At 61.5% G+C, this 21,621-nt stretch overlaps 2 protein-coding genes across 9 annotated transcripts; both read left to right on the top strand.

Moving 5' to 3' along the window:
- The first annotated feature begins 393 nt into the window (after positions 1-393).
- Positions 394-9,755, top strand: EPN3 (epsin 3). 2 transcript variants are annotated; one of them, XM_040497188.1, is made up of 10 exons: positions 411-1,029; positions 3,604-4,280; positions 5,454-5,572; positions 6,223-6,303; positions 6,565-6,690; positions 7,635-7,722; positions 8,181-8,450; positions 8,630-8,746; positions 8,882-9,112; positions 9,325-9,752. In XM_040497188.1, the coding sequence occupies exons 2-10, from the start codon at positions 3,743-3,745 to the stop codon at positions 9,657-9,659; spliced, it is 1,905 nt and encodes a 634-aa protein (XP_040353122.1). In that variant the 5' UTR covers positions 411-1,029; positions 3,604-3,742; the 3' UTR covers positions 9,660-9,752. The 2 variants fall into 2 exon arrangements, with proteins under 2 accessions (XP_040353123.1, XP_040353122.1); XM_040497189.1 differs by lacking the exon at positions 8,630-8,746 and having other exon boundaries at positions 394-1,029; positions 9,325-9,755.
- Positions 9,756-13,971: 4,216 nt separating this feature from the next.
- On the top strand, positions 13,972-21,621 carry SPATA20 (spermatogenesis associated 20). 7 transcript variants are annotated; one of them, XM_040497186.1, is made up of 17 exons: positions 13,998-14,099; positions 14,289-14,440; positions 15,103-15,282; positions 15,394-15,458; positions 15,609-15,763; positions 15,860-16,003; positions 16,103-16,325; positions 16,683-16,813; positions 16,904-17,008; positions 17,248-17,322; positions 17,422-17,631; positions 17,715-17,907; positions 18,227-18,395; positions 18,698-18,909; positions 20,162-20,361; positions 21,017-21,097; positions 21,267-21,621. In XM_040497186.1, the coding sequence occupies exons 3-17, from the start codon at positions 15,158-15,160 to the stop codon at positions 21,435-21,437; spliced, it is 2,259 nt and encodes a 752-aa protein (XP_040353120.1). In that variant the 5' UTR covers positions 13,998-14,099; positions 14,289-14,440; positions 15,103-15,157; the 3' UTR covers positions 21,438-21,621. The 7 variants fall into 7 exon arrangements, with proteins under 7 accessions (XP_040353115.1, XP_040353117.1, XP_040353120.1 ...); XM_040497181.1 differs by lacking the exon at positions 14,289-14,440 and having other exon boundaries at positions 13,972-14,099; XM_040497183.1 differs by lacking the exon at positions 14,289-14,440 and having other exon boundaries at positions 13,973-14,099; positions 16,124-16,325.

The raw sequence follows: 21,621 nt of genomic DNA, 5'->3' as shown, positions 1-21,621 counted from the left end.
ACTTGAACGCCCACCCCCTTGCTCAGAGCAGTGCCAAGTGGACAAGAGGTGGCCCCCGGAAAGAAAAGTGCTGTCCGCTCAGACTCCATGCCCGAACGGGGTTGTCTGTCCAAAAATCCTCATTCTGGGCCAGGCCTCCCGTGCGAGTGGGCTCCGGGTCCCGGCTCCCAGAGTTCAAAGAACAGCTGTGCTAATGCTGGGCTCATTGCTTTAAGTGCCGGTGGAGCAGGGGTGTGGGTGGGACACGGGGCAGTGGCCATAGCCTCCTGCCGGCTTGGTTTCGCATGCGGTGCTTCTGATAAGGACCTCGTGGGCCTCAGCATCCTCCAGTGGAGAGCGGGAGGAGTTCTGGAAAGATCAGGTCACTCCGTTCCTCAGAGAGGCTATGCCTGGAGCCTGCGTGTGCCTCTCGGGGTGGCTGAGGGGGCCAGCTGGAGCCCACAGAAAACAAGACTCCGCCAAATGGCCTGGGAATGGTCTTCCTGGCTCCGGGGGGGGGGGGGGAGGGGTGGGGTGGGTGTTGGAGCCCTCCCCACCCTATTTCCTGTTGAGGCAGGGGAAGGGTTAACTCGCTGCTGGGTGGGAGTGGGCTACCAGCCCTGGCTCTGGATGTGCACGTCCTGGGGACAGCCAGCAGGCAGGCCGCCCCCCTCTGCCCGTGCCGCCTGCCCAGCCAGCAGGAAGGGGTTAACAACCCTGCGCTTCCTCCTGTGTCCTGTTACTGCTGAGGCAGACCTGCCCGGCCAGCTGGGCAACTTTCCTCCGAGTGCTGCCTGCCTGCCGGCTGGGCGGCTAAAAGACCAACGGGCAAGAGGCAGGGCTGCAGCCCCTCCTGGGGACCCTGCCTCCACCCTTCCAAGGGGTCTGCGCCTCCTGGGAGAGGGTGGGCATCTCCAGGACCGGGGTCCGTGGTGGATGGCTCTGGGGACGCTCCCGAGGCTGTGCTGTCCCCCTGCCGCGCAGGTCGGAAGGTCACTGCAGAGGCTGCTCGTGGTCCCGGGGCTGGGGCCAAGGGAGCCTGCACCGGAGGTAAGCTGGTGCCTCCGTGGAGGCGGTGGTGCCTCTCTCATGGAAGGCTCGGGGCTTAGCCTCCCTCTCGGGTCCCACGGAGAGGGGGTGAGGAGGTCAGGGCTCTAGCGGATCCTGGAGGCTTTCTGCCCGCTGCCGCTCCCTCCTCCCCTCCCTGCAGCCCCCGGGAAGCAGGACTCAAGGATCGGCTCCCCACCCTGGGACTAACATCTCCGGTGGCATTCCCCGCCGCCGCCGCCGCCGCAGACTCCGTTCTCCTCTGCCCACCCCTCCCCCTCGGCCTCTGTGGCACCTCTAGCCTCAGGGCAGCCCCTACCCCATTCCGGGGCCCCAGGACACAGCCACCTCAGGGCTGACTCCAGCTTAGAGCTCTAGCTCGCTCCTGTCCCTCCGCGGGCAAGAGTTAGGGCACCGCCACTCCCTTCCCACCCCCCACCCCTTAGCAGCCGCTGACCTGATGCAGGGCAGGGGCCGGGGCACCTTAGCAGAGGATGGGAGGGACTGTGGGCTGGTGGGGCGCACACACACTTTGGACAAACTCTCGCACGTGACTCGACATATCTAGGCTCCTTCCTTCTCCCTGAATCCCCATTCGGAGGATGGCCGTCGACTTCCTCAGCCCTGAGGATTCCCTTAGTCCCTTAGTCCCGAAAAAAGGAGCCGCCCCCCCACCAAGTTCTCCTGGGCACCTTATATAAAGGAGAGAGCAGATACTTGTGCTCCGTGCCCCGCCTCCTCCTCCAGCCTTCCCCTCCCCGCTCTGCCCCCCACCCTCCACCCCATCTCTGAATTAGCCTCTCAGGCTCTGCCTTCTCAGTGTCCTTCCCTCCACCTGACAGGGTCTGGCTCAAGGTCACTGCAGTAATTCCATACCCGGCCTCCCGGGCCTGCCGCTGCCGCCACTGGCTGCCGGGTTTCTGTTTCACTCCCTTTTATTTCTGGGCATATTGTGTTCGATAAAACCCTTTGCTTGTAACACGGCTGGCAGAGCTCCCAGCGGCTCCCTCCCGCGATCCTTCCTTTCCTCCTCCCTCCCTTCCGTGCTCCCTGGGCCTCTCCCTGCCCCCTCTTCCCCCCTCCCTCCCCCCCCCCCCCTGTCCCTTTTAACTTCAGGGGAGGGAGGTCCAGGCACCTCCCTGGAGTTTCTGATCCCTCTCTTCCCCCAGCTCCAGCAGAGGTGTGCAGAGGAGTTTCCTCTGTTCCCCCTTCTAGGAGGAAAGTCCAGACAGGGCCACGGGTCCGCACTGAGGGCCCCTCCCACTCCCCCAGGCTGGGCTGGAGGGCTCGGCAGCCAGGCTCAAGTAGGGCTGCTGGTGGAGGCAGGATGCCTGACTGGTTTTGCTGGTTTCTGCGGCCAGCACTGGGAGGGGCGCATACTCCGGGGCGGGCTGTGGGGCACAATTATTTCTCATCTTGACTCTTGCCACCCTCCAGCCCACCGGTTGGGGAGGTAAAGATAGGTCTGAGTCACTAGTGAGGAGGAGGACAGGAGTTAAACAAGCATTGGCCGTGGCATCCCCACAGAAGGGCCTGCCAGGCTGGACGGACAGACAGCAGACAGAAGGTAGGCAGCCTTTCAGTCAGCACTCCATCCGCCTGGTCTCCCACAGGATCCCCTCCTCCGGGCCCAAGCTCTCCCAGGCACCTGGGCCCTGAAGAAGCCTGCCAAGGCCTGCTGGCCGCTTTGAACCGAGCCCAGGGTTGGCAGGGCCGGGTGGAGGGAAAGCCCAGACTGGGGGAGGGCAGGACAGGCAGCTTCTGACTCCTGCGAGTCCCAAGGTTGAGCCCCAGGATTGAGCGGAGAGGTGCTGAGAGGTGCCCTCTCCAAAAGTGGGGGTGGGGGTTCACGGTTGGTGTGGAGGCTCTGTGGGTCCAGCCTCTGTGTGTGTGTGTGTGTGTGTGTGTGTGTGTGTGTCTCCCCTGATTTTCCTAGCTTGGGTGTTCCTGTGCGTGTCCGTGTTAGGCTGGATCGTCTATGCCCCGCATCCGGACGTGTGCGGACCAGGACTTGTGCTCTGTGCCTGGCACAAGGTCGGGCTCAGAGAGAAGGCCCCGGGAACTAGGTGCCGAATGAATTAAGCTGCACAAACTAGTGATTTGAGAAACGAGGAGTGGGGTACGAGGAGCTGGGAGGGATAGCTCCTAAGTGAGATCCTGGCCTCCGAAACGGGAGGGAGAGGTAATTAAGCAGGAGGGAGGTGAGCAGGCATTCCTGGGGGTCGCTTTCCTGCCTGTCGCTAAGGGTGAGGACGTGGGGAGTGCGTCTGCCGGGGTCACTCCCAATCGCATCAGCTCTGTGAACTCGAACGAATCACTCAATCCTTCTCTGAACCTCACTTCCCCATCTGTGAATGGAGAGAATAATAATCACCCCGTCTTTGTAGCGGGACTGCAAAAGAGCAAAGAGCACGCAAAGCTGCAAGTGTTGGCTGAATAATGCGTCAGATAAGAAAAATAAGAATGAGCACCTGCCAGAGGCTGTTCCTGGCAGCGGGGACCCCAGCCAGGCCCGAGTGGCTGTCCAGGTGAGCCACTGCCCCTGAGTTCCTGAGTTCCAGTCCCTCTCTTCCTCAGACCCATGTGGAACCCAAGGACGCAGCCGCCCTGCTGAGAGCTCGGCGGCCCATCCCTGGAGACCGTGACCTCGAGACGGTGGCCCTCGGCCCTCCACCTCCGGCGGGGGCGGGGGCCGCCCATCTCCAAGTCCCCGGCCATGACGACCTCAGCGCTGCGGCGCCAGGTGAAGAACATCGTGCACAACTACTCGGAGGCCGAGATCAAGGTGCGCGAGGCCACCAGCAATGACCCGTGGGGCCCGCCCAGCTCGCTCATGTCGGAGATTGCCGACCTGACCTTCAACACGGTGGCCTTCGCCGAGGTCATGGGCATGCTGTGGCGGCGGCTCAACGACAGCGGCAAGAACTGGCGGCACGTGTACAAGGCGCTAACGCTGCTGGACTACCTGCTCAAGACGGGCTCCGAGAGGGTGGCCCACCAGTGCCGCGAGAACCTCTACACCATCCAGACGCTCAAGGACTTCCAGTACATCGACCGCGACGGCAAGGACCAGGGCGTCAACGTGCGCGAGAAGGTCAAGCAGGTGATGGCCTTGCTCAGGGACGAGGAGCGCCTCCGGCAGGAGCGGACCCACGCCCTCAAGACCAAGGAGCGCATGGCGCTGGAGGGCATGGGCATCGGCAGCGGGCAGCTGGGCCTGGGCCGCCGCCACGGATCCCCGTCCTCCTACAACTGTGAGTGAGCCCCGGGGCTGTGGCTGGGGGCCAGGAGGCAGCCCGAGGTCAGAGGGATGCCGCGAGCATTCAGGGAGGTGACGAATGGAGCACGGAAGGCAGGACGCCTGGCACAGCAGGTGCCCCGCAAGTTAGCGCAGACGACAGTGGGACCATGCCCCGTGGGCTGCTGTGGTAGCAGAAGCTCAGGCTTCTGGAGTCCAGCAGCGTTCCTCATTCTGTCCCTTTCGAGCGGAGGGGTCTAGACGGCCGCCTCTCTGAGTCTCCTCTTCCTCATCTGTGAAGCAGGGAAAATCCTTCGGGTGTTGGATGTGAGAATCAATGAGACCAGGCTCAGGAATGCCCTTGGCCCTGTGCCCAGACACAGGGCACAAGGTGCTCCGTCAGTGGCATTCCTCATGACCCCCTCCTGAAAACAGGGTGCTGCAGAGTTTTTGTTTTTGTTTTTGTTTTTGTTTTGAGAGAGAGAGAGAGGGAGGGAGAGAAATGTGAGCGGGGGAGGGGCAGAGAAAGAGAATCCCAAGCAGGCTCCATGCTGTAAGCGAAGAGCCGAGCATGGGGCTCGATCCCATGAACCATGTGATTGTGACCTGAGCCAAAATCAAGAGTCAGACGCCCAACTGACTGAGCCACCCCGGCGCCCCTGCAGAGCAGTTCTGGACTCTCCTCCCTGCCCCGAAGTGGGCTTCTGGGATCTGAGGGGTACTCAGGATGGCCCTCCTTTCTTAAAGCCCTTGACAGTGTGCCAAGGGCTTTGAGAGACATGGCCCTGATTGGCTGGAACTCTCTCCCTCCCACCTCACTTGACCCCAGGCAGGATGGGCACCCCGCCCCCCCCCCCCCCCCCGAGCCAGAAGATTGCAGAAGCTGGAGTCAGTGGACCTGGCTCCAAGTCTTACCTTAGGACCCTGGCCAGGCAACCTCTGGCTATTGGCACGTCTGTAAAGGAGGGACTGGAGTCTCTAGTTGGGGGGGGGGGGGGCATGGGAAGCCTCACACAGAGTGCCAAGCACACTGCCTGTCCCCCTGGGGCCCTGGCTGCCAGTCGTTTCCTTCCTCAGTTTCCCCCTCTGAGCCTTAGAGCTTCCTGGTTGTGGGGGGAGGGGCAGGGGAGGGGAGGGGAGGCACGCGGTCACAGGAGCCACGATGGCCGACGGTCCACGGTCGTTGCAGCCTCCTCCTCATCCCCCCGCTACACGTCCGACTTGGAGCAGGCCCGGCCCCAGACGTCAGGAGAAGAGGAGCTGCATCTGCAGCTGGCCCTGGCCATGAGCCGCGAGGAGGCTGAGAAGGTGAGGCCCCCCCCCCCCCCGGTGGCCTGGGGAGGGCACTGGTGCCCCACGCCCTTGGCTCCTAGGCTCCTCTACTCTGGACAGCACAGGGCCTGTCCGTGTGCCCGGGACTGTCCTGGCAGGGACTGCCTCCCTGCCTGCGGTCCCCTCTGGCTGCGCCTGGAAAGGGCAGCGAACGCTGAGTGGGGTGAGGGCACATATGTGTCTTACGGGCCTGCCGCGGCCCCGGGGAAGGCAAGTACGCTGATAGACACATTCCTGGGAGACCCAGAGATATGCCGCCCCCACAACCCCTGCTGTGGGGTTGCTGTCCTTTTAGGGGGGCAGGGATAGCCCCACCCCCGTCATCATCCTCTCTGCGGATCCAGGCAGACTGGGCAGGAAGCAGCCGGGCCTCACACAGCAGGGCCTGGGGACGCTCAGGGCACCCGGAAGCAAAGGATCAATCTCCTTGATCTTGGAAACTGCATCGCAGACCCAGGCAGGGAGAAGGCCACACACATCTTGATGCCTTGGGGTCAGGATGCCCACATCCACTCAGGGTGGGCCCTTCTCTCTCCACCTCCCTTCCCCCTGCGGGGCTACGTTGCCCTCCCGCCCAGGAGTGGGAGCACTGGGCCGAGTTCACCCCTTTCCTTCCTCCTTCGCAGCCCGTCCCCCCAGCCTCCCACAGGGATGAGGACCTGCAGCTGCAGCTGGCTCTGCGCCTGAGCCGGCAGGAGCACGAGAAGGTAGCAGGCCGAGCCTCCTGTGCAGGTGCAGGTGCTGGTGCCGGTGCTGGTGCAGGTGCTGGTGCAGGTGCTGGTGCAGGTGCAGATGCAGGTGCTGGTGCAGGTGCAGGTGCAGGTGCTACACAGGCACTAACCAGGCTCCCAGTGGTCCTGCTGTGCCTAACCTCTCTCCCTGCACTCCTCTTGACTCCAGCTCCCCCGGTCCCCTCAAGTCCAGCCTGGGCTGCTCGTGCTGTCCTCACTCCCCTGTGCCTTCCACAGGAGGTGAGGTCCTGGCGGGGAGAGGACTCCCCTGTGGCCAATGGTGCTGGGGCTGCAGTTCGCCGTTGGCAAGACAAAGAGCCAGAGAGAGAAGAGGGAAAGGAGGAGAAGCTGAAAACCAGCCAGGTAGGGAGGGGCTGGGCTGCACGGGCTGACTGAGCCTGAGAGATGAGCTGAGTCGGTATTTGTAGACTTCAGAACTGCACTTCATATATAGTAAGCACCGTTTAAGTGTTTATTCAATGGAAAGAGGAATAGAGGGGGTGCAGCAGCCCTCGGGCCCAGACCACATGGGCTGGTGACTGGGCTGACAGCAAAGTGGGATACAAAGAATCCTGATCCCCTCCCCCGGATTTGGGTTCTGGATTTGCTGTCATTTATTTGACTTGGGGCACACCACTGCTCTGGGCTCAGTTTCCTCCTTTAGTTGGGCAGCTCTCTCTCTGGTATTCTAGGATTACGTGATACTGTGGATCCAGATTGGGGGCGGGGGGAGGCGGGCTCAGGCACATGGTACTCACAACATCTTGGGCTCATATACATACTTTCCAAGAATAGGGGAGTGGGTAGCTTCTGGGAACAAGGCCACCCTCCAAAGCTGTGCACGGAGCTAGGATGTCTCTATCCCCTTTCTGCCTGTGTTCACTGTGGCTGGTTTCCGACTTAGGAAAGCAGACTTGTTCTAAAATCTGTCTTTTGCCACTGATGGGCTGGGGAGCAGAACAACTGAAGGGGTCAGGCAGGCCTCGGTTTATCCCAGCTCTGCCTCTCCCCAGCTGTGCGGCTCCCTGCACATCGGTTCCCCTCTCTGAGCCTCCGCTGGTGCGTCTATAAAATGGATACACCACGACCTGTACTACGTCAGTGCACAGGGTTGTTGTGCAGGCACCAAGCGGATGAGGAAACATTTTATAAACTGCAAAGCACTGTACGGAGACAAGGGATCATTAGTAGATGTTTGTGAAGTGAACAAAGGCGAGAAGGAGCTGGGCTGAGGAGGACAGGCCAAGGACCGCCCTTCTTCTGGTCTCGCCCACTTCTGAGCCATGGCTGCCTCTCTCCCTCCACAGTCTTCCATTCTGGACTTGGCAGACATCTTTGTACCTGCCCCGGCCCCGCCCTCCACACGCTGCTCTGCTGACCCATGGGACATCCCAGGTGGGCGTGCAGGGCTGCAAGAGGTTTCCAGGCTGGCCCCAGAAAGCCCCTCCCCATAGCTGAGGGCCAGCTGAGGGCAAGACACTCACCCCTCTGAGCCTCAGCTTCCTCTGGGACATGGGGTTGTAGTGAGGGATGGAAGCGCACATCTGAAGAGCCCAGCTCATGGAAAACTCGGAGATGTTCTCTCGGTTCCCCCGGTCACCGTGGCTTTCCTGAAGCCCCAGCCCGTCCCTGCCCTTGACTGGGAAGGTGGCCTGAGCTGCCCATGCCTGGGACTCCACGTTCCTGGCAGAACTTGACGAATATGGGCTCCAGCTTGCTGGGTGGTCCTGAGTCAGCTTCCCATCTGTGAAATGGGACCCTTGGCCTCCCAACTTGGTCTGGGTAACTGGGAAGGGCCCTGGACTGGGTGTCAAGGTGGGGCTGGGGTCATGTCTGTACTGTTTCCGTTTTAGGTCTCAGGCCGAACACAGAGCCCAGTGGCTCCTCCTGGGGGCCTTCCGCAGACCCCTGGTCTCCTGTCCCCTCGGGAAGTGCCCTGTCCAGAAGCCAGCCCTGGGACTTGCCCCCTATGCTCTCCTCCTCAGAGCCCTGGGGCCGGACCCCAGTGCTGCCTGCCAGACCCCCATCCACAGACCTCTGGGCACAGAACTCCCCCCATCACCAACTCCCCGACACTGGGGCTGACCCTTGGGGAGCCTTGGTGGAGACCTCCAATGCACCTGGTAAGTAGAGGGCCAGAGGGTGTGGGTGAGGGCCTGGGAGGACTTCCGGGTCCCCTCCCTCCAGCGCCAAGGGGCAGCACATCCTGTCTGTGTCAAGACAGCTGCTTGCCTAAAAGGGGTCAGACCAGTGCCTGACCTTTTTGCCAGCCCATCTCATCTTCCTCTTCCTCCCTGGCTAGCTCTAGGTGGTACCTCACCTTTTGACCCATTTGCCAACCCTCCAGTATCCACAGAGACCAAGGAGGGGCCGGAGTGTGCCCAGGCCCTGCCTTCGGGAAAGCCCGGCAGTCCTGTGGGTAAGCAGGAGGCAGGGGATGATACAGCTCTGGGGAACGAGGGACCTGCCCAGAGGTGGCCTCTGTCCTCTTCTTCCCAGAAGAGGGAAGACCACTCCCCATCCCTACCCATGAGCTCAATCATTTCTGTTCCAGAGCTGGACCTGTTTGGAGACCCCATTCCCAGTTCCAAGCAAAATGGCACCAAGGAGCCAGAATCCTTTGACCTGGGTGTACTGGAGGAAGCGCTAACCCAGCCCAGTAAGGAGGCCCGAGCATGCCGGACTCCTGAGTCTTTCCTGGGCCCTTCGGCCTCCTCCTTGGTCAACCTTGATTCATTAGTCAAGGCGCCCCAGGCTGCAAAGACGCGAAACCCTTTTCTGACAGGTAGGACACCCCTTGTCCCTGCCGCGTCTCAACACTGGGGGCCCCTGCTCTCTCCCTCCCTCCTTTCAGCCCTTGCCCTAAAAATGTTACTCTTCTTCCCTATTTCTGAGACCCCAGATCGTGCCTCCTCTCCCCGCCCCCCCCTTTTGGGGGGTGTGCCCCCCCCCCCCCCCCGGCGCACTCCAAGCTCCCCACCCGCTCTCGTTCCGCAGGTCTCAGCGCTCCATCCCCCACCAACCCGTTCGGTGGGAGCGAGCAGGCCAGGCCGACCCTGAACCAGATGCGCACCGGGTCGCCCGCGCTAGGCTTGGCGGCCGGCGGGCCGGTCGGGGCGCCCTTGGGCTCCATGACCTACAGCGCCTCCCTGCCTCTCCCGCTCAGCAGCGTGCCAGCCGGCGTGACCCTCCCCGCCTCGGTCAGCGTCTTCCCGCAGGCCGGCGCCTTCACGCCGCCGCCCGCGAGCCTGCCACAGCCCCTGTTGCCCACGTCGGGCTCCGCGGGGCCGCTCCAGCCGCCCCCGCATCCCGGCACCAACCCCTTCCTCTGAGCGCAGCCCCGCCCTGCCCCGGCTGGCCGGCGCATGCGCGAGGCCCCGTCCCCGGCGCGGGGCGGGGCTGTCACCCCAGGACCCGCCCCCGGGAAGGCCGGAAGGGCTGACTCCGCCCCCAGTCCCGCCTGGACGCTCCAAGTGGCCCCCGCCGACCCTCTCTTGCCGCTCTGGAAGCTTGACCCTGAAGACTGCCGGGGGCTGAGACCACGCCCGCGTCCTCAGCTCCCACCGAGTGGACTGTTTCGAGGCGTGGTGTCTGGGTCAGGACCACGGCGCAAACCACCGGCTGCCGTGGGAACGAGTGCTTCGCCGTGTGGGGCACCAAAATGCTCCCACTTCCCGTACCACCCCCTCAGCCCCGGCACCTTCGCTTCCAGATGCTCCCCGGGCTCTCGCTCATTCTCTCATTTCATTCATTTACCACAGATCTGCACTGGGGGTGATCTAATGGCAGGGAACAATAGGCAGTTGTTCCCGCTCATTGTGCACTCTGTGCTGTAAGCACTTTAGACAGATTATTTAATTTAATCCTTGCAACAGCCCTCTGAGGTAGATAATACTATTCCCATTCAAGACTGGCTACGTAATTTGTGGGGGCCGGTGCAAAATGAAAATGCAGGGCCCTTGCTCCAAATTAAGAATAGCAAACTGGGGGCAGCAGGGCATTAAACCAAATGTACAGCCCTCGGTCCTGCTGTCACTTTAGAGGTGAGGAAACAGGCTCAGAGAGGTTAAGTGGCATGCTCAAGGTCACAAAGCTAGCACACACTGGGACTGCGATTCAGACTGTCTGGCTCCACAGCCCTGAGCGCCCAGGCTGGGCCCCCGGTTTCATCTGCAAATATTAACAGCCCGGAACAAAGTGGTGGGCTCACCTGGGAGGGATCCAAGGGCTGCTAAGCCCACAGCCTCCAGGAGCTCAGAACTCTGGGGAGACAAGCCGGGTAGAGGAGCCCTCATGTTCCTTTGCTTTACTGAGTCACCTTAAATCTAGCTCTACCCTTCCCCCTCTTCACCAGGGCAAGAAATTCAATCTCAGCCATGCTGAGAGAGCCTGACCCCTCCCGGGGGCTTCCGTGGGGTCTGAGAAACCAAAGGGAGGGGCAGGGCCTGGTACCTCATCCTGGGGCCACCTTGGTCACCCCTACTCCTTTTCCGCTCAATGCTCTCCCAACCGCTGATTTGTCCTCAGTGCTCAGAGTCTGGCCCTACTACTGAGGGAAGATGGCCTTCTATAAGCCAGAAGAAAATTGGGGGGTGGGGGGGGGCGGGGAACAGGATGCTGCTGTCTTTCTTAAGTGGAAGGGGGATGCAGGGAAAGGAGCTGCCGGGTTTTGGTTTAGGTTTTGGTGTTTTTTTTAGAGGGAGAGAGAGAGTTCTGCTGTGACTGTTACAGGCGGGATGGACAAGAGCACCTACTAGGAGTCAGACCCCCAGAGTTCAGAACTCTGCTCCAAGATGTGCACTTAATAATAATAGTAATCACTTAGTAATAAGTGGTTATGCTCCCTGACCTTGAGTAAATTACTTAACCTCTCTATGACTCTGTGCCTCCGTTTCCTTACTTGTCAGACAGGAACAAGAATTCCTTCCTTATGAGGTTTGCTCGGCGGCTCCTCCCGGGTCACTGTCCGTTTGGCCCGGGGCCTACCCCCTTCAGAGACTAACCCTGAGCAGTGAGCCCATCATACCCCTCATTCCTGGTCTTGCCCGGCAGTGCCGAGTCCAGCCCCCATCTGTCTTCTGGCATGTGCACCTACACCTGGGAGGTCTCCATCGTTCTTGGCCACTGTCCCACCTGTCACCCCTTCCCTACCTGCGCCCTCCTCTTCTTCTAAGCTGACTCTCCCCGTGGACTTGACTTTCCTCAGGACTCCCAAGGGGTCCTGCTTGACCGCCACCAAGAAGAGATTGGTAGTTTTGTTCCCTGTAGCTATTTCTGGACCGTTTTCCTCCAATGAGAGCCTTCCTTCTTAGAGGCTCAAGCCACTGGGCTGCTGTGCCTCCTCGTTGCCTGGGTCTGCGCCCCACCCCACTCTCACCAGGCTTCAGGCTTGGCTCACAGTCTTCTCATCCACATCTTGCTTAACCCCGCGTGACTCTATTATTCAGGAGGATGGCCTTGACCTCTCACCCATGGTCACATTTTTGGGCTTGCCATCACCCCAAATTCCTCCCCACTCAAGGCAGGCTTCCTGTTCTCTGATCTTAATCTCATTCCTTGGCATCCACCATACCCTCCGGCTTGCCAACGTCTCTGCCATGACCCCACCTTCAATGTCATCAGTCGCCTTCTCTCAACCAAAGCCTGTCCCTTGATATTTGTCATAATCTGCCTCATCCATCTTGAAAGTCTTTCCATCTGTCCCTTCATATCAAACACCCATACTACCTCCCTATGTCTCCTTTCTTTTTTTAAATATTTATATTTTGAGAGAGAGAGAGCACTAGCTGAGAAAGGGGGAGGGGTACAGAGGATCCAGGCTCTGTGGTGACAGCAGCAAGCCAATGTGGGGCTTGAACTCAGGAACCCTGAGACCATGACCTGAGCCAAAGTCGGAAGCCCCACTGACTGAGCCACCCAGGTGCCCCCCATGTCCCTTCTTTCCTGTCCTCCTAACCCACTTCAGTCGGCTTCTGCCGTCAGCCCCGCCTCACTGGAACACTGTATGCTAAGCCCACCCAATGGCCGCCGTGATGCTGAAACCAGTAGGCTCTTTTTAGTCCCATCTTGGTTGGCTTTTCCAGAGTCTGACCATGAAGGTCCTCCCTCCTTGCAACTCTCCGTCCCTTTGCCTTTGGGACACCACCTCTCCTGGGGTTCCCTTGACCTTCTAGTGCTTCTCTTTCACAGGGGCACTCCTGAGTTCCCTGAGCCCGGGCCTGAGCCTGCTTCTCTCTTGCTGCTCCCCAGATGATTCCCTTCCATGCCTGCACTGTCTCCACAATGAACACCCTGATCCCTCCCACCAACCTCTCCTCTGCGTCCCAGAGCCGTGCTGTCTCCACACACGCGTCCCAAGGGCACCTCAAGCGAACGTGTCCAAAAATGACGTCACGAACCCCCACGCGAGCCTCTCAGTGCCCCCTCCGCAGCAAATGGCCTCTCTGTCCAGCATAATCCCCCCTCTGCAAACCACTCTTGATGCCTCCCCCTCCCTCACTGCCAATTTTTAGGATGTTTCCTCCTCTACAGGCCTCAAGACCCTTCTCACTACCTCTGCCTCCACCTGCTGCAGACCTCCGCCATCTCCCCTGGGTCCTGCTACGGCCTCCCAACCAATCCTCCTTCCGCTCCTGCCCCTTTCCAGTCCATTCTCCACTAGGAAGCCAGAGGGACCTTTCCAAAGTGCCGGATCACTCCCCTGACCAAAGCCCTTCAACATCTTTCTTCTTTCATCAGCAACCAGAATTGCTACGCAGACTTCTGGAGTCCCTCCAAGACCTGGATGCTTGCCCGGCAGCCATGCCGGCCTTCCGTAGTTCCTCAACTCTGACTCACCACTATGCCACAGGGCCTTTGCACATGTTCCTCCTGCTTCCCCAGCACTCCCCCCCACGCCCTCTCCACACCCCACCTTCTTGTTCCTCCACGGCTGCTACACAGATGTGATTTCCTCAGGGAAGCCTCTCCCACCAGGCCAGGCTCCTTGTTAGTCACGGCCCTTCTTACAGTGGGTGGTTGTACATTCGTGTGTATGGCTGTCAGATTAGCTTCCGTCTCCTTCAACAGACTGTGAGCAACACAAGGGCAGGAGCCTGGTCTCTCTCCACCCACCGTTGTACCTAAGCAGGGTGCCTGGCAGGCAGCAGGCACTCAATAAATATTGGCAAAATGTAGCGAATGAGACAAGTGTAAAAGTACATGATGGGACACAAAGTTGGCTCGTCGTCGTTATTCAGGGAAGGCTTCTTGGAGTGGGTGGGATTTGGGCAGGCCCTGGAGAGGGAGGGGCAGAGCCAAAGCTCACTGGCCAGGCAGGTCTGGACAAGCCATGCCTTCTGCTGGCGCCTCATTTCTCATTTGTAAAAGGAGCGAAGTTCGACAAAATGACCCGAGGCCCTGGCATCCTCATAACCGCCCATGTTCTCCTCAGGGGGGTTATTCTCCCGCCGGCCGCTGGCTTAGGCCTCGCTGAGTCAGCCCAGTTTTGCACACAGACTCCGGTCCCCCCAAGCCCGGGCGGTCCGGTCTGCAATCCCAAGTTCGGCCACCGGGCGGCGCGCGGAGACCGGCCACGCGGCCGGGAGTCACGGCGAAGACCCGCCTGCGGCCCGGGTGGGTGCCGGGGCCCGCCCCCTCGCAGCCTGCCGCCCTTCCTCCCGGTGCGCAGCGTCCCGGCCTCGGCCGCCAGCAGCCATGCTGGGCGCTCGGACCTGGTTGGGCCGCGGCCTCCTGCTGCCCTGCGCCCGGGCGGGCCTCGCCGCGAGCCCCAGGTACGGGCGGGTGAGCGGGCGGCTGCGGCGAGCGCTGCGCCCGAGGGGTCCCGGGCCGGCTGGCACCGCGCTGGTTCCCTAGTACCAGCCCCGCCACCCCTGCCGCCGCCTCCGGAACTCCGCCGCACCAAGTCTGCGCTCGCGACCTGGTCCGGGCAGTAACGACCTCCTTCCCTCTACTCCTTTCAGTCCCTTCCAGCTGCAGGGCTAGCTCTCTTGGGTCTCTTCAGACACCCCCTCCAGGAAGCCTTCCTTGAACCCCAATGCTGGGCCGAGGATCCTTATCCGGCAGCACCCTGGGCTGATCACAGTCCTCGTGGCTTCAGGAGCCTGTCATTTAGGTCTGCCTCCCCGCCCCCCCCCCCTCCCCGCGCCGCCGCCGGGGCACCAGGCTCCCAAGCTGAGCCCTGTGAGATCTGAGCCAGTTAACGACTTCTTAGGGGTCCTGGGGGTCTGGCCTCATGGAAGTGCCCAGGGCATGGAGGTTGAGTGAGCCGGTCCTCTGTGTCAATTTTCCCCTCGTTGTCCCTCACTCGGTCTGGTCCCAGATCCGATTATTGCCCTGTCCAGCCACCAAGAGCTTGCAGCCTCCTGCCCAGACCACCAACCCAGGCCTGCCAGAGAGACCCCTCCAGCGCAGCCTCCCTGGGGAGGGGCCCTGTTAGGGGGAAAGAATGGAGGCCGAAGGACCATTCTGTCCACTGTGACTCACCCTGACCTCACAGTCATCAGCCTTCCCGCCGCCGGGTCCGAGAGGTTGGGGGAGACTAGCCTGGCAGGGAGCCCCCAATGAGCCACCTTTCTTCACCCCCCCCAAAACACAAGGGGGAGCACAAAGGCCACGGTCTCCCCCGTGGTTCAGAAAGGTGGGTTGGGCTGGGAGCAGGGGGTTCCGGGGGGAGGTGCCAGAGGGCAGGGTGGAGTGGAGCGGAGCGGAGCTCTGGGGAAAGCCTAGGAGGGAGTGGGCTGGAAAGCCCTCACTGCACCTGCCTGCCCGTGCCAGGGGTAGCTCCTCCCGGGACAAGGACCGAAGTGTGACGGTCAGCAGTTCAGGGCCCATGCCCGCTGGAGGGAAGGGAAGCCGGACCAACTGCTCCCCATCCACACCCCAGAAGGTCCCCAACCGCCTGATCAATGAGAAGTCACCGTACCTCCTGCAGCATGCCTACAACCCTGTGGACTGGTGAGTACCCCTGGTGTCCTTGCCCTGGGGCAGCTGGGCCCTTGGCCCCTCCTACACCTCCTCCCCCACACCCGGGGGCCAGTGAGTGATGCCCAGCCCTGCCCGCCCTAGGTACCCCTGGGGACAGGAAGCCTTCGACAAGGCCAGGAAAGAAAACAAGCCAATTTTCCTTTCAGGTAATACAGCCACCTTCCCTGGGATGGGAGGAAGGGAGCAGTAGTGGATGGGGGCAGGGGCAGAAGGGTCCTCTGGGCCTGCGGCCTCCCAGGAAATCTCTAGCCAGTCACTGGATGCCCCCCGCCCGGCCCACCATGTTCCCGTTCCAGTGGGGTACTCCACCTGCCACTGGTGCCACATGATGGAGGAAGAGTCCTTCCAGAATGAGGAGATCGGTCGCCTGCTCAGTGAGGACTTTGTCAGCGTGAAAGTGGACCGGGAGGAGCGGCCAGATGTGGACAAGGTGTATATGACCTTCGTACAAGTGAGTAGTGTGTCCACGTATCGGGCGGTGGGGGGGGGGGGGGTTGGTCCCCGCATGGGGGGGCCACTCCCCTCACCCCCGCCCTCTCTCTGCTAGGCCACCAGCAGTGGTGGGGGCTGGCCCATGAACGTGTGGTTGACTCCCAACCTCCAGCCCTTTGTGGGGGGCACCTACTTTCCCCTTGAGGATGGCTTGACCCGAGTTGGCTTCCGCACGGTGTTGCTGAGGATACGGGAGCAGGTGGGTATATGCCCCCTGGGGAGGGGAGAGGGGTGAGGACTGGGGGCAAGGACAAGGAAACAAGAGCCCCCCCCCCCCCCACCGCATGCTGACCTCCAGGTCTGCCCCTGCCTCCCACAGTGGAAACAGAACAAGAACACCCTGCTAGAGAACAGCCAACGTGTCACCGCAGCCCTACTGGCCCGCTCAGAGATCAGCATGGGTGACCGCCAGCTGCCGCCCTCCGGTGCCACCATGAACAGCCGCTGCTTCCAGCAGCTGGACGAGGGCTATGACGAGGAGTACGGGGGCTTCGCCGAGGCCCCCAAGTTCCCCACGCCGGGTCAGTGTCCCCTTCATGCCTGCCCCATCCCCATCCCAGCTTTCTGATCCCTGTCCTGGTCAACAGCTTCTGACCTCTGGCTTGGTCACTAGCCTCCTGCTCTCCTGACTGGCCAGTGACCTCCTTACCCCAGCCTGGCACTAGCTACCTAGCGTAGACCTAACTTCTGGTCTCCGCAGCAACGCCGGGACGCTGGCCTGGGTAACGATCTTCGGTCGTCTGTGCTGACCGCTGACTCCCTAACCTGCAGTCTGTCCAGGGAGACGGCCTGTTGAGTGCACGCCCAACCCCTGCCTGGCCCGATCTCTGCCCTCTGCGTCCCCCATTCTCTCACCCAAGTGCGCTTGGTGCCCACAGTGATCCTGAGCTTCCTGTTCTCCTACTGGCTCAGCCATCGACTCACCCAGGATGGCTCTCGGGCCCAGCAGATGGCCTTGCACACCCTGAAGATGATGGCTAACGGGGGCATCCGAGACCACGTGGGACAGGTGAGGGGGATTAGGCATTCCCGGGAGGGGGCAGGGGGGCGGAGGCAGAGGCCGGGCTTGGCCACCAGCCCCGTGTCCTGCCCGGCACAGGGCTTCCACCGCTACTCCACGGACCGCCAGTGGCACATCCCCCACTTCGAGAAGATGCTGTATGACCAGGCGCAGCTCGCGGTGGCCTATTCACAGGCCTTCCAGGTGGCCCCTGAACCCAGCCCAGAGCAAAGACGCCTAGCCTGTCCACCTACCCCCGGCTGCCCCTCTTAGTCAAGGGCTTTCTTGGGGACTTGTGGCTCCGCCTCAGCTTCATTCTTAATTCCCTCCCCTGTGCCCAGGCTCCCTCCCGGGCCCTCTTGGGATGATGTTGGCTGTCCCCTCTGTACCCAGGCAGGCGGTGGCCTGGTACTCTGTTTACAGTCGGCTTCCTCCCCACTCAGATCTCTGGTGACGAGTTCTACTCCGATGTTGCCAGAGGCATCCTGCAGTACGTGGCTCGGAACCTGAGTCATCGGGTGTGTGTCCACTGAGGCAGGCGGGCCTGGCTGCGGGAGGGCTTGGGGGCCCCCCGTTGCCCTGAAGGCCGGGGCCAGCCAAATCTTCTCTCCCCACAGTCTGGAGGCTTCTGCAGCGCAGAGGACGCAGACTCGCCCCCAGAGCGGGGCATGCAGCCCAAAGAGGGTGCCTTCTACGTGTGGACGGTCAAAGAGGTCCAGCAGCTACTTTCTGAGCCTGTGCCGGGTGCCACGGAGCCCCTGACCTCGGGCCAGCTCCTCATGAAGCATTACGGGCTCACGGAGGCGGGCAACATCAGCCCCAGTCAGGTGAGGACGCTTGAGGATGGGGAAGGGGTCCTGAAGCCAGGCGGGTGAGGGGGACTCCCTCTCACAGGGGCCGTTTTCCTCAGGACCCCAAGGGGGAGCTGCACGGCCGGAATGTGCTGACTGTCCGCTATTCGCTGGAACTGACCGCTGCCCGCTTCGGCCTGGACGTGGAGGCCGTGCGGACCTTGCTCAATACGGGGCTGGAGAAGCTCTTCCAGGCCCGGAAACATCGGCCGAGGCCGCACCTGGACAGCAAGATGCTGGCTTCCTGGAACGGTGGGGCGGCCGTGCCTGAGGCCGGGTCCCATTCACAGATTTACCCTCTATGAGGGCCCCTTCTGTGTGCCAGGCACCTGCTAGAAATCAGGTCTCCCTGTATCCTGTTTCTGATCCTCAGTTTACAAACGAGTGAACTGAGGCTTGGAGAGCTTAAGTGACCCACCCGACGTCACACACAGGGGCCGGGAGCGCTTACCCATTCACCCCATTGCTCCAGAGAGGCCAGGGCTCGGGGGGGTCAGGGTGGGCATACCTGGAAGGCGCCCCCCCCCCCCCCGGCCAGCTTCTCACAGCCACCAGTGTTTCCTCCCTCCAGGACTGATGGTGTCTGGGTTTGCTGTGACTGGGGCTGTCCTGGGCCTGGAGAGGCTGATCAACTATGCCACCAATGGTGCCAAGTTCCTGAAGCGGCATATGTTTGACGTGGCCAGCGGCCGCCTCATGCGGACATGCTATGCAGGCTCCGGGGGAACCGTGGAGCACAGGTCGGGGGCCGGGCAGCCTGGGAAGGCTTGTCTCCCTGGGCATCCCAGGCCTGTCTCTGCCCCTCTCCCCTACCTCCTGTTAGGCCCCAACCCCGACTCTGCCATCTGCTCGCCGTGAGCTCTGAGCTTCCCCGGGCCCAGTTACTCATCCAGAAAATGGGCTAATGGTACCCAACAAAGAGGTAGATTCTGAGGGTTAAGCGAAAGGATGCGTGCAAAGGGCCTCCTCTGGGAAAGCCCCTCTCTCCCTGGGCCTGCCCGTAGCCTCTTCCCTAATGTCTGTCCCCCCCCCCCCCCCCCAGCAACCCACCCTGCTGGGGCTTCCTGGAGGACTATGCCTTCGTAGTGCGGGGCCTACTGGACCTGTACGAGGCCTCGCAGGAGAGCTCGTGGCTCGAGTGGGCTCTGAAGCTGCAAGATGCCCAGGACAGGCTCTTCTGGGACTCCCAAGGTGGCGGCTACTTCTGCAGCGAGGCTGAGCTGGGGGCTGGTCTGCCCCTGCGTCTGAAGGACGGTCAGTGGTGGGCTTGGAGCTGGCCTGGACCCGGTAAGGGCTTGGCTCTCCCTGTGGGAGGCATCAGCGCAGTGTGGTCATAAGGAGCCTGCGTGGGTTCCACCGCTAACTGACTTTGGGTTGGTCTCATTAAATTCCAGAGCGTCGGTTTCTCGATATGTGAAACAGCCAACATTGGTACTCGCGGGGTGGCGAGAGAGATGAATTTGGCCATTATGCGAACACGCTTGGCAGCAATGACTGCCGTGCTTGGGATTCATATATCACACGAGGCCCGCTCGGTCCCTACCCTCACGAAGTACAAGAGCGTGGCCCCGGGGAAACAACTAGTCAACAGTAATAATAACACGAAAGTGCACACGCAGATGGGTGGTTGCAATGAGAGTGCCATAAAGGAGTAGGTGCCTGGCCCCTTCCTCTTCAGGAGCGCTCTCCGTCACCGGACATGTCTGTTAATGGTCTGCTCTCTCCCCCACCCGACCCAAGTGTAAGTGTCCTGAGAGCAAGGCCTTGCCTTTTGTTGCTACATGCCCAGGGTCTAGTGCACGTCTGGCAGATTGTAGGTCCTCCGTCAATGTCAGCTGACATCAACGTTAGTCCCCAAAGGGACCTGGGGAGAGAACAGCGGTGGGGCCTGACTCAGCTCCGGGGAGGTCAGATCAAACCTGGAACAGGTGTCGTTGAGCCAAGGGCTATGGGAGGCCAGGAGGGTCGAGGCGGAGGCGGGGTGTGCCCACGTGGGCAAAGCTGGGTCCCTGCAAGGTCTTACAGGCGTGACGAGTAGTGGACGTCTCTGGAGGGCTTTAAGTGGGTCATGATCAGCTCCGGTGAGGTCTAGGAACGTCATTCTGACTGAAAATGGAGGAGGGACCTTCAGAAGGGGGCAGGGGAAACAGGGTGACCAGGTAGGAAACCTGTCAGCGGCATTCAGTCCCCCAGGGGCTGGCAAAGGCTTCAGACGAGCCGGAAGTATGAGATGGGGAGAAATGATAGGATTCCGGTCGACTCCGGCTGCAGACCCGGTGGACTTGGGTGGGTGGGGGGGTGGGAATTAGAAGTGGGGAGTGAGTGAGAGAGAGGGAGGGAGAGGCAAGGGTGACAGCACTCTGGCTTGAACAGCTCGGGGGGTGGGGGTGGGGGCTGGGTTGGGTAGACTCTTCTGCATCCCGTCCCTGTCCCCCGCCACTCTGGCCACAGTCTCGGGACCCAGTGACCTTCCCTCACCGCCGCCACCCCCCGCTGCCCCCTGCAGACCAGGATGGCGCGGAGCCCAGTGCCAACTCCGTCTCGGCCCACAACCTGCTTCGGCTGCACGGCTTTACGGGCCACAAAGACTGGATGGACAAGTGTGTGAGCCTGTTGACCGCCTTCTCTGAGCGCCTGCGCCGTGTGCCTGTGGCCTTGCCCGAGATGGTCCGCGCCCTCTCAGCCCATCAGCAGACCCTCAAGCAGGTGTGTGTGTGTGGGGGGGGGCAAGGGCGTTTGCGTTGGGACCCTGAGTGGGGGGGCATCTGGGGCTGCCGTGGGGGACAGGGGCATGGGGTGGGGCTCCTGGAGCTGTCCCCCCAGAGCTCAGGTCTGTGAGCGTGCGGCCATCTATGAGTACATGTGCAGGTGTCTCCAGGGGCATATCTATACGAGCTGCTTTAGGCAGCGGAGGTATCTGAGCGAGTGTGCATCTGAGGAGCCAGGCCTCTGGCAAGGGAGCGCCTCTGTGCCTGCCTGTTACTGGGTCTCTCAGAGTAGGGAGGGCAAGAGGCAGGGGCTCTGAACACTGAGCGTTCACCAGTAAATGTTTGCCTGTCTGCACGTGTATGCCCCGGGTTCAGGTCTGCCGGCTTATATTTGCACGTTTGCCTGTATATCTCTGCCTCTGTGTGTGTGTGTGTGTGTGTGTGTGTGCTCATGTGTGTACGTACGTGTTCCCACATGCCCAGCAGTGACTCCCTGAGGCAGTCTCCCAGCAGCGGGTCTGGAGGATGCTGAGCTGAGTCCCCATTCCTTCCCGGGGATGTAGTGTGGGGTGGAGGGAGGATGGGGAAACCGTGGTAGGTGTGGATCCAGCTCCCTGCACCTGACCCTGGAGTTGCCTTTCTGTTCCGGCCAGATCGTGATCTGTGGAGACCCCCAGGCCAAGGACACCAAGGCTCTGTTGCAGTGTGTCCACTCCATCTACATTCCTAACAAGGTTCGAGACTGTGAGCCCGGCCCCACCCTCCAGCTCCCTTGTCTGCCACCCCCATGCGGCTCTCCAATGATCCCCTCTTCTGTAGGCCTGGGAGAGGAAGCCCACCAGTGGGCCCTGCCAGTGTCCCAGCGCCCCCCCTGGGTGACCGTCTACTCTGCTGCTATCACAGGTGCTGATCTTGGCCAACGGGGACCCCTCCAGCTTCCTGTCCCGTCAGCTGCCCTTCCTGAGTACCCTGCGACGGCTAGAAGACCGGGCCACGGCCTACGTGTGTGAGAATCAAGCCTGCTCAATGCCCATCACGGAGCCCTGTGAGTTACGAAAACTGCTACATCAGTGACTGCCTCGCCCTCCTTGGGCTGGGGCAGAGCTTCCCAGCTGATCAGAGACTCAGGCCTGGCAGGGCCCTGCACACCCTGCGGCCATCCCCGGGCACCCTGTCACCGGATGCCCTCGGACATCCTCACTGGCCCGCCATGGGCCCCCACTCACCCTGGAATAAACCTAACGGCATCCTGCGGTAA

Source organism: Herpailurus yagouaroundi, unplaced genomic scaffold, assembly GCF_014898765.1.
Source record: "Herpailurus yagouaroundi ecotype Mexico unplaced genomic scaffold, PumYag 189, whole genome shotgun sequence".
NCBI lineage: Eukaryota > Metazoa > Chordata > Mammalia > Carnivora > Felidae > Herpailurus > Herpailurus yagouaroundi.
The sequence above is the reverse complement of the archived record's forward strand: the minus strand, read 5'-3'. Positions and strand labels throughout refer to the sequence as shown.

Bases quoted from the DNA above. Each gene is read 5' to 3' on its own strand.
- EPN3 (XM_040497188.1), top strand. From the start codon at position 3,743: ATGACGACCTCAGCGCTGCGGCGCCAGGTGAAGAACATCGTGCACAAC. The intron at 4,281-5,453 runs GTGAGTGAGCCC...CGGTCGTTGCAG, and splicing joins ATCCCCGTCCTCCTACAACT to CCTCCTCCTCATCCCCCCGC. The intron at 7,723-8,180 runs GTGGGCGTGCAG...TTTCCGTTTTAG, and splicing joins TGACCCATGGGACATCCCAG to GTCTCAGGCCGAACACAGAG.
- SPATA20 (XM_040497181.1), top strand. From the start codon at position 14,023: ATGCTGGGCGCTCGGACCTGGTTGGGCCGCGGCCTCCTGCTGCCCTGC. The intron at 15,459-15,608 runs GTAATACAGCCA...TTCCCGTTCCAG, and splicing joins CAAGCCAATTTTCCTTTCAG to TGGGGTACTCCACCTGCCAC. The intron at 16,326-16,682 runs GTCAGTGTCCCC...TGGTGCCCACAG, and splicing joins CCCCAAGTTCCCCACGCCGG to TGATCCTGAGCTTCCTGTTC.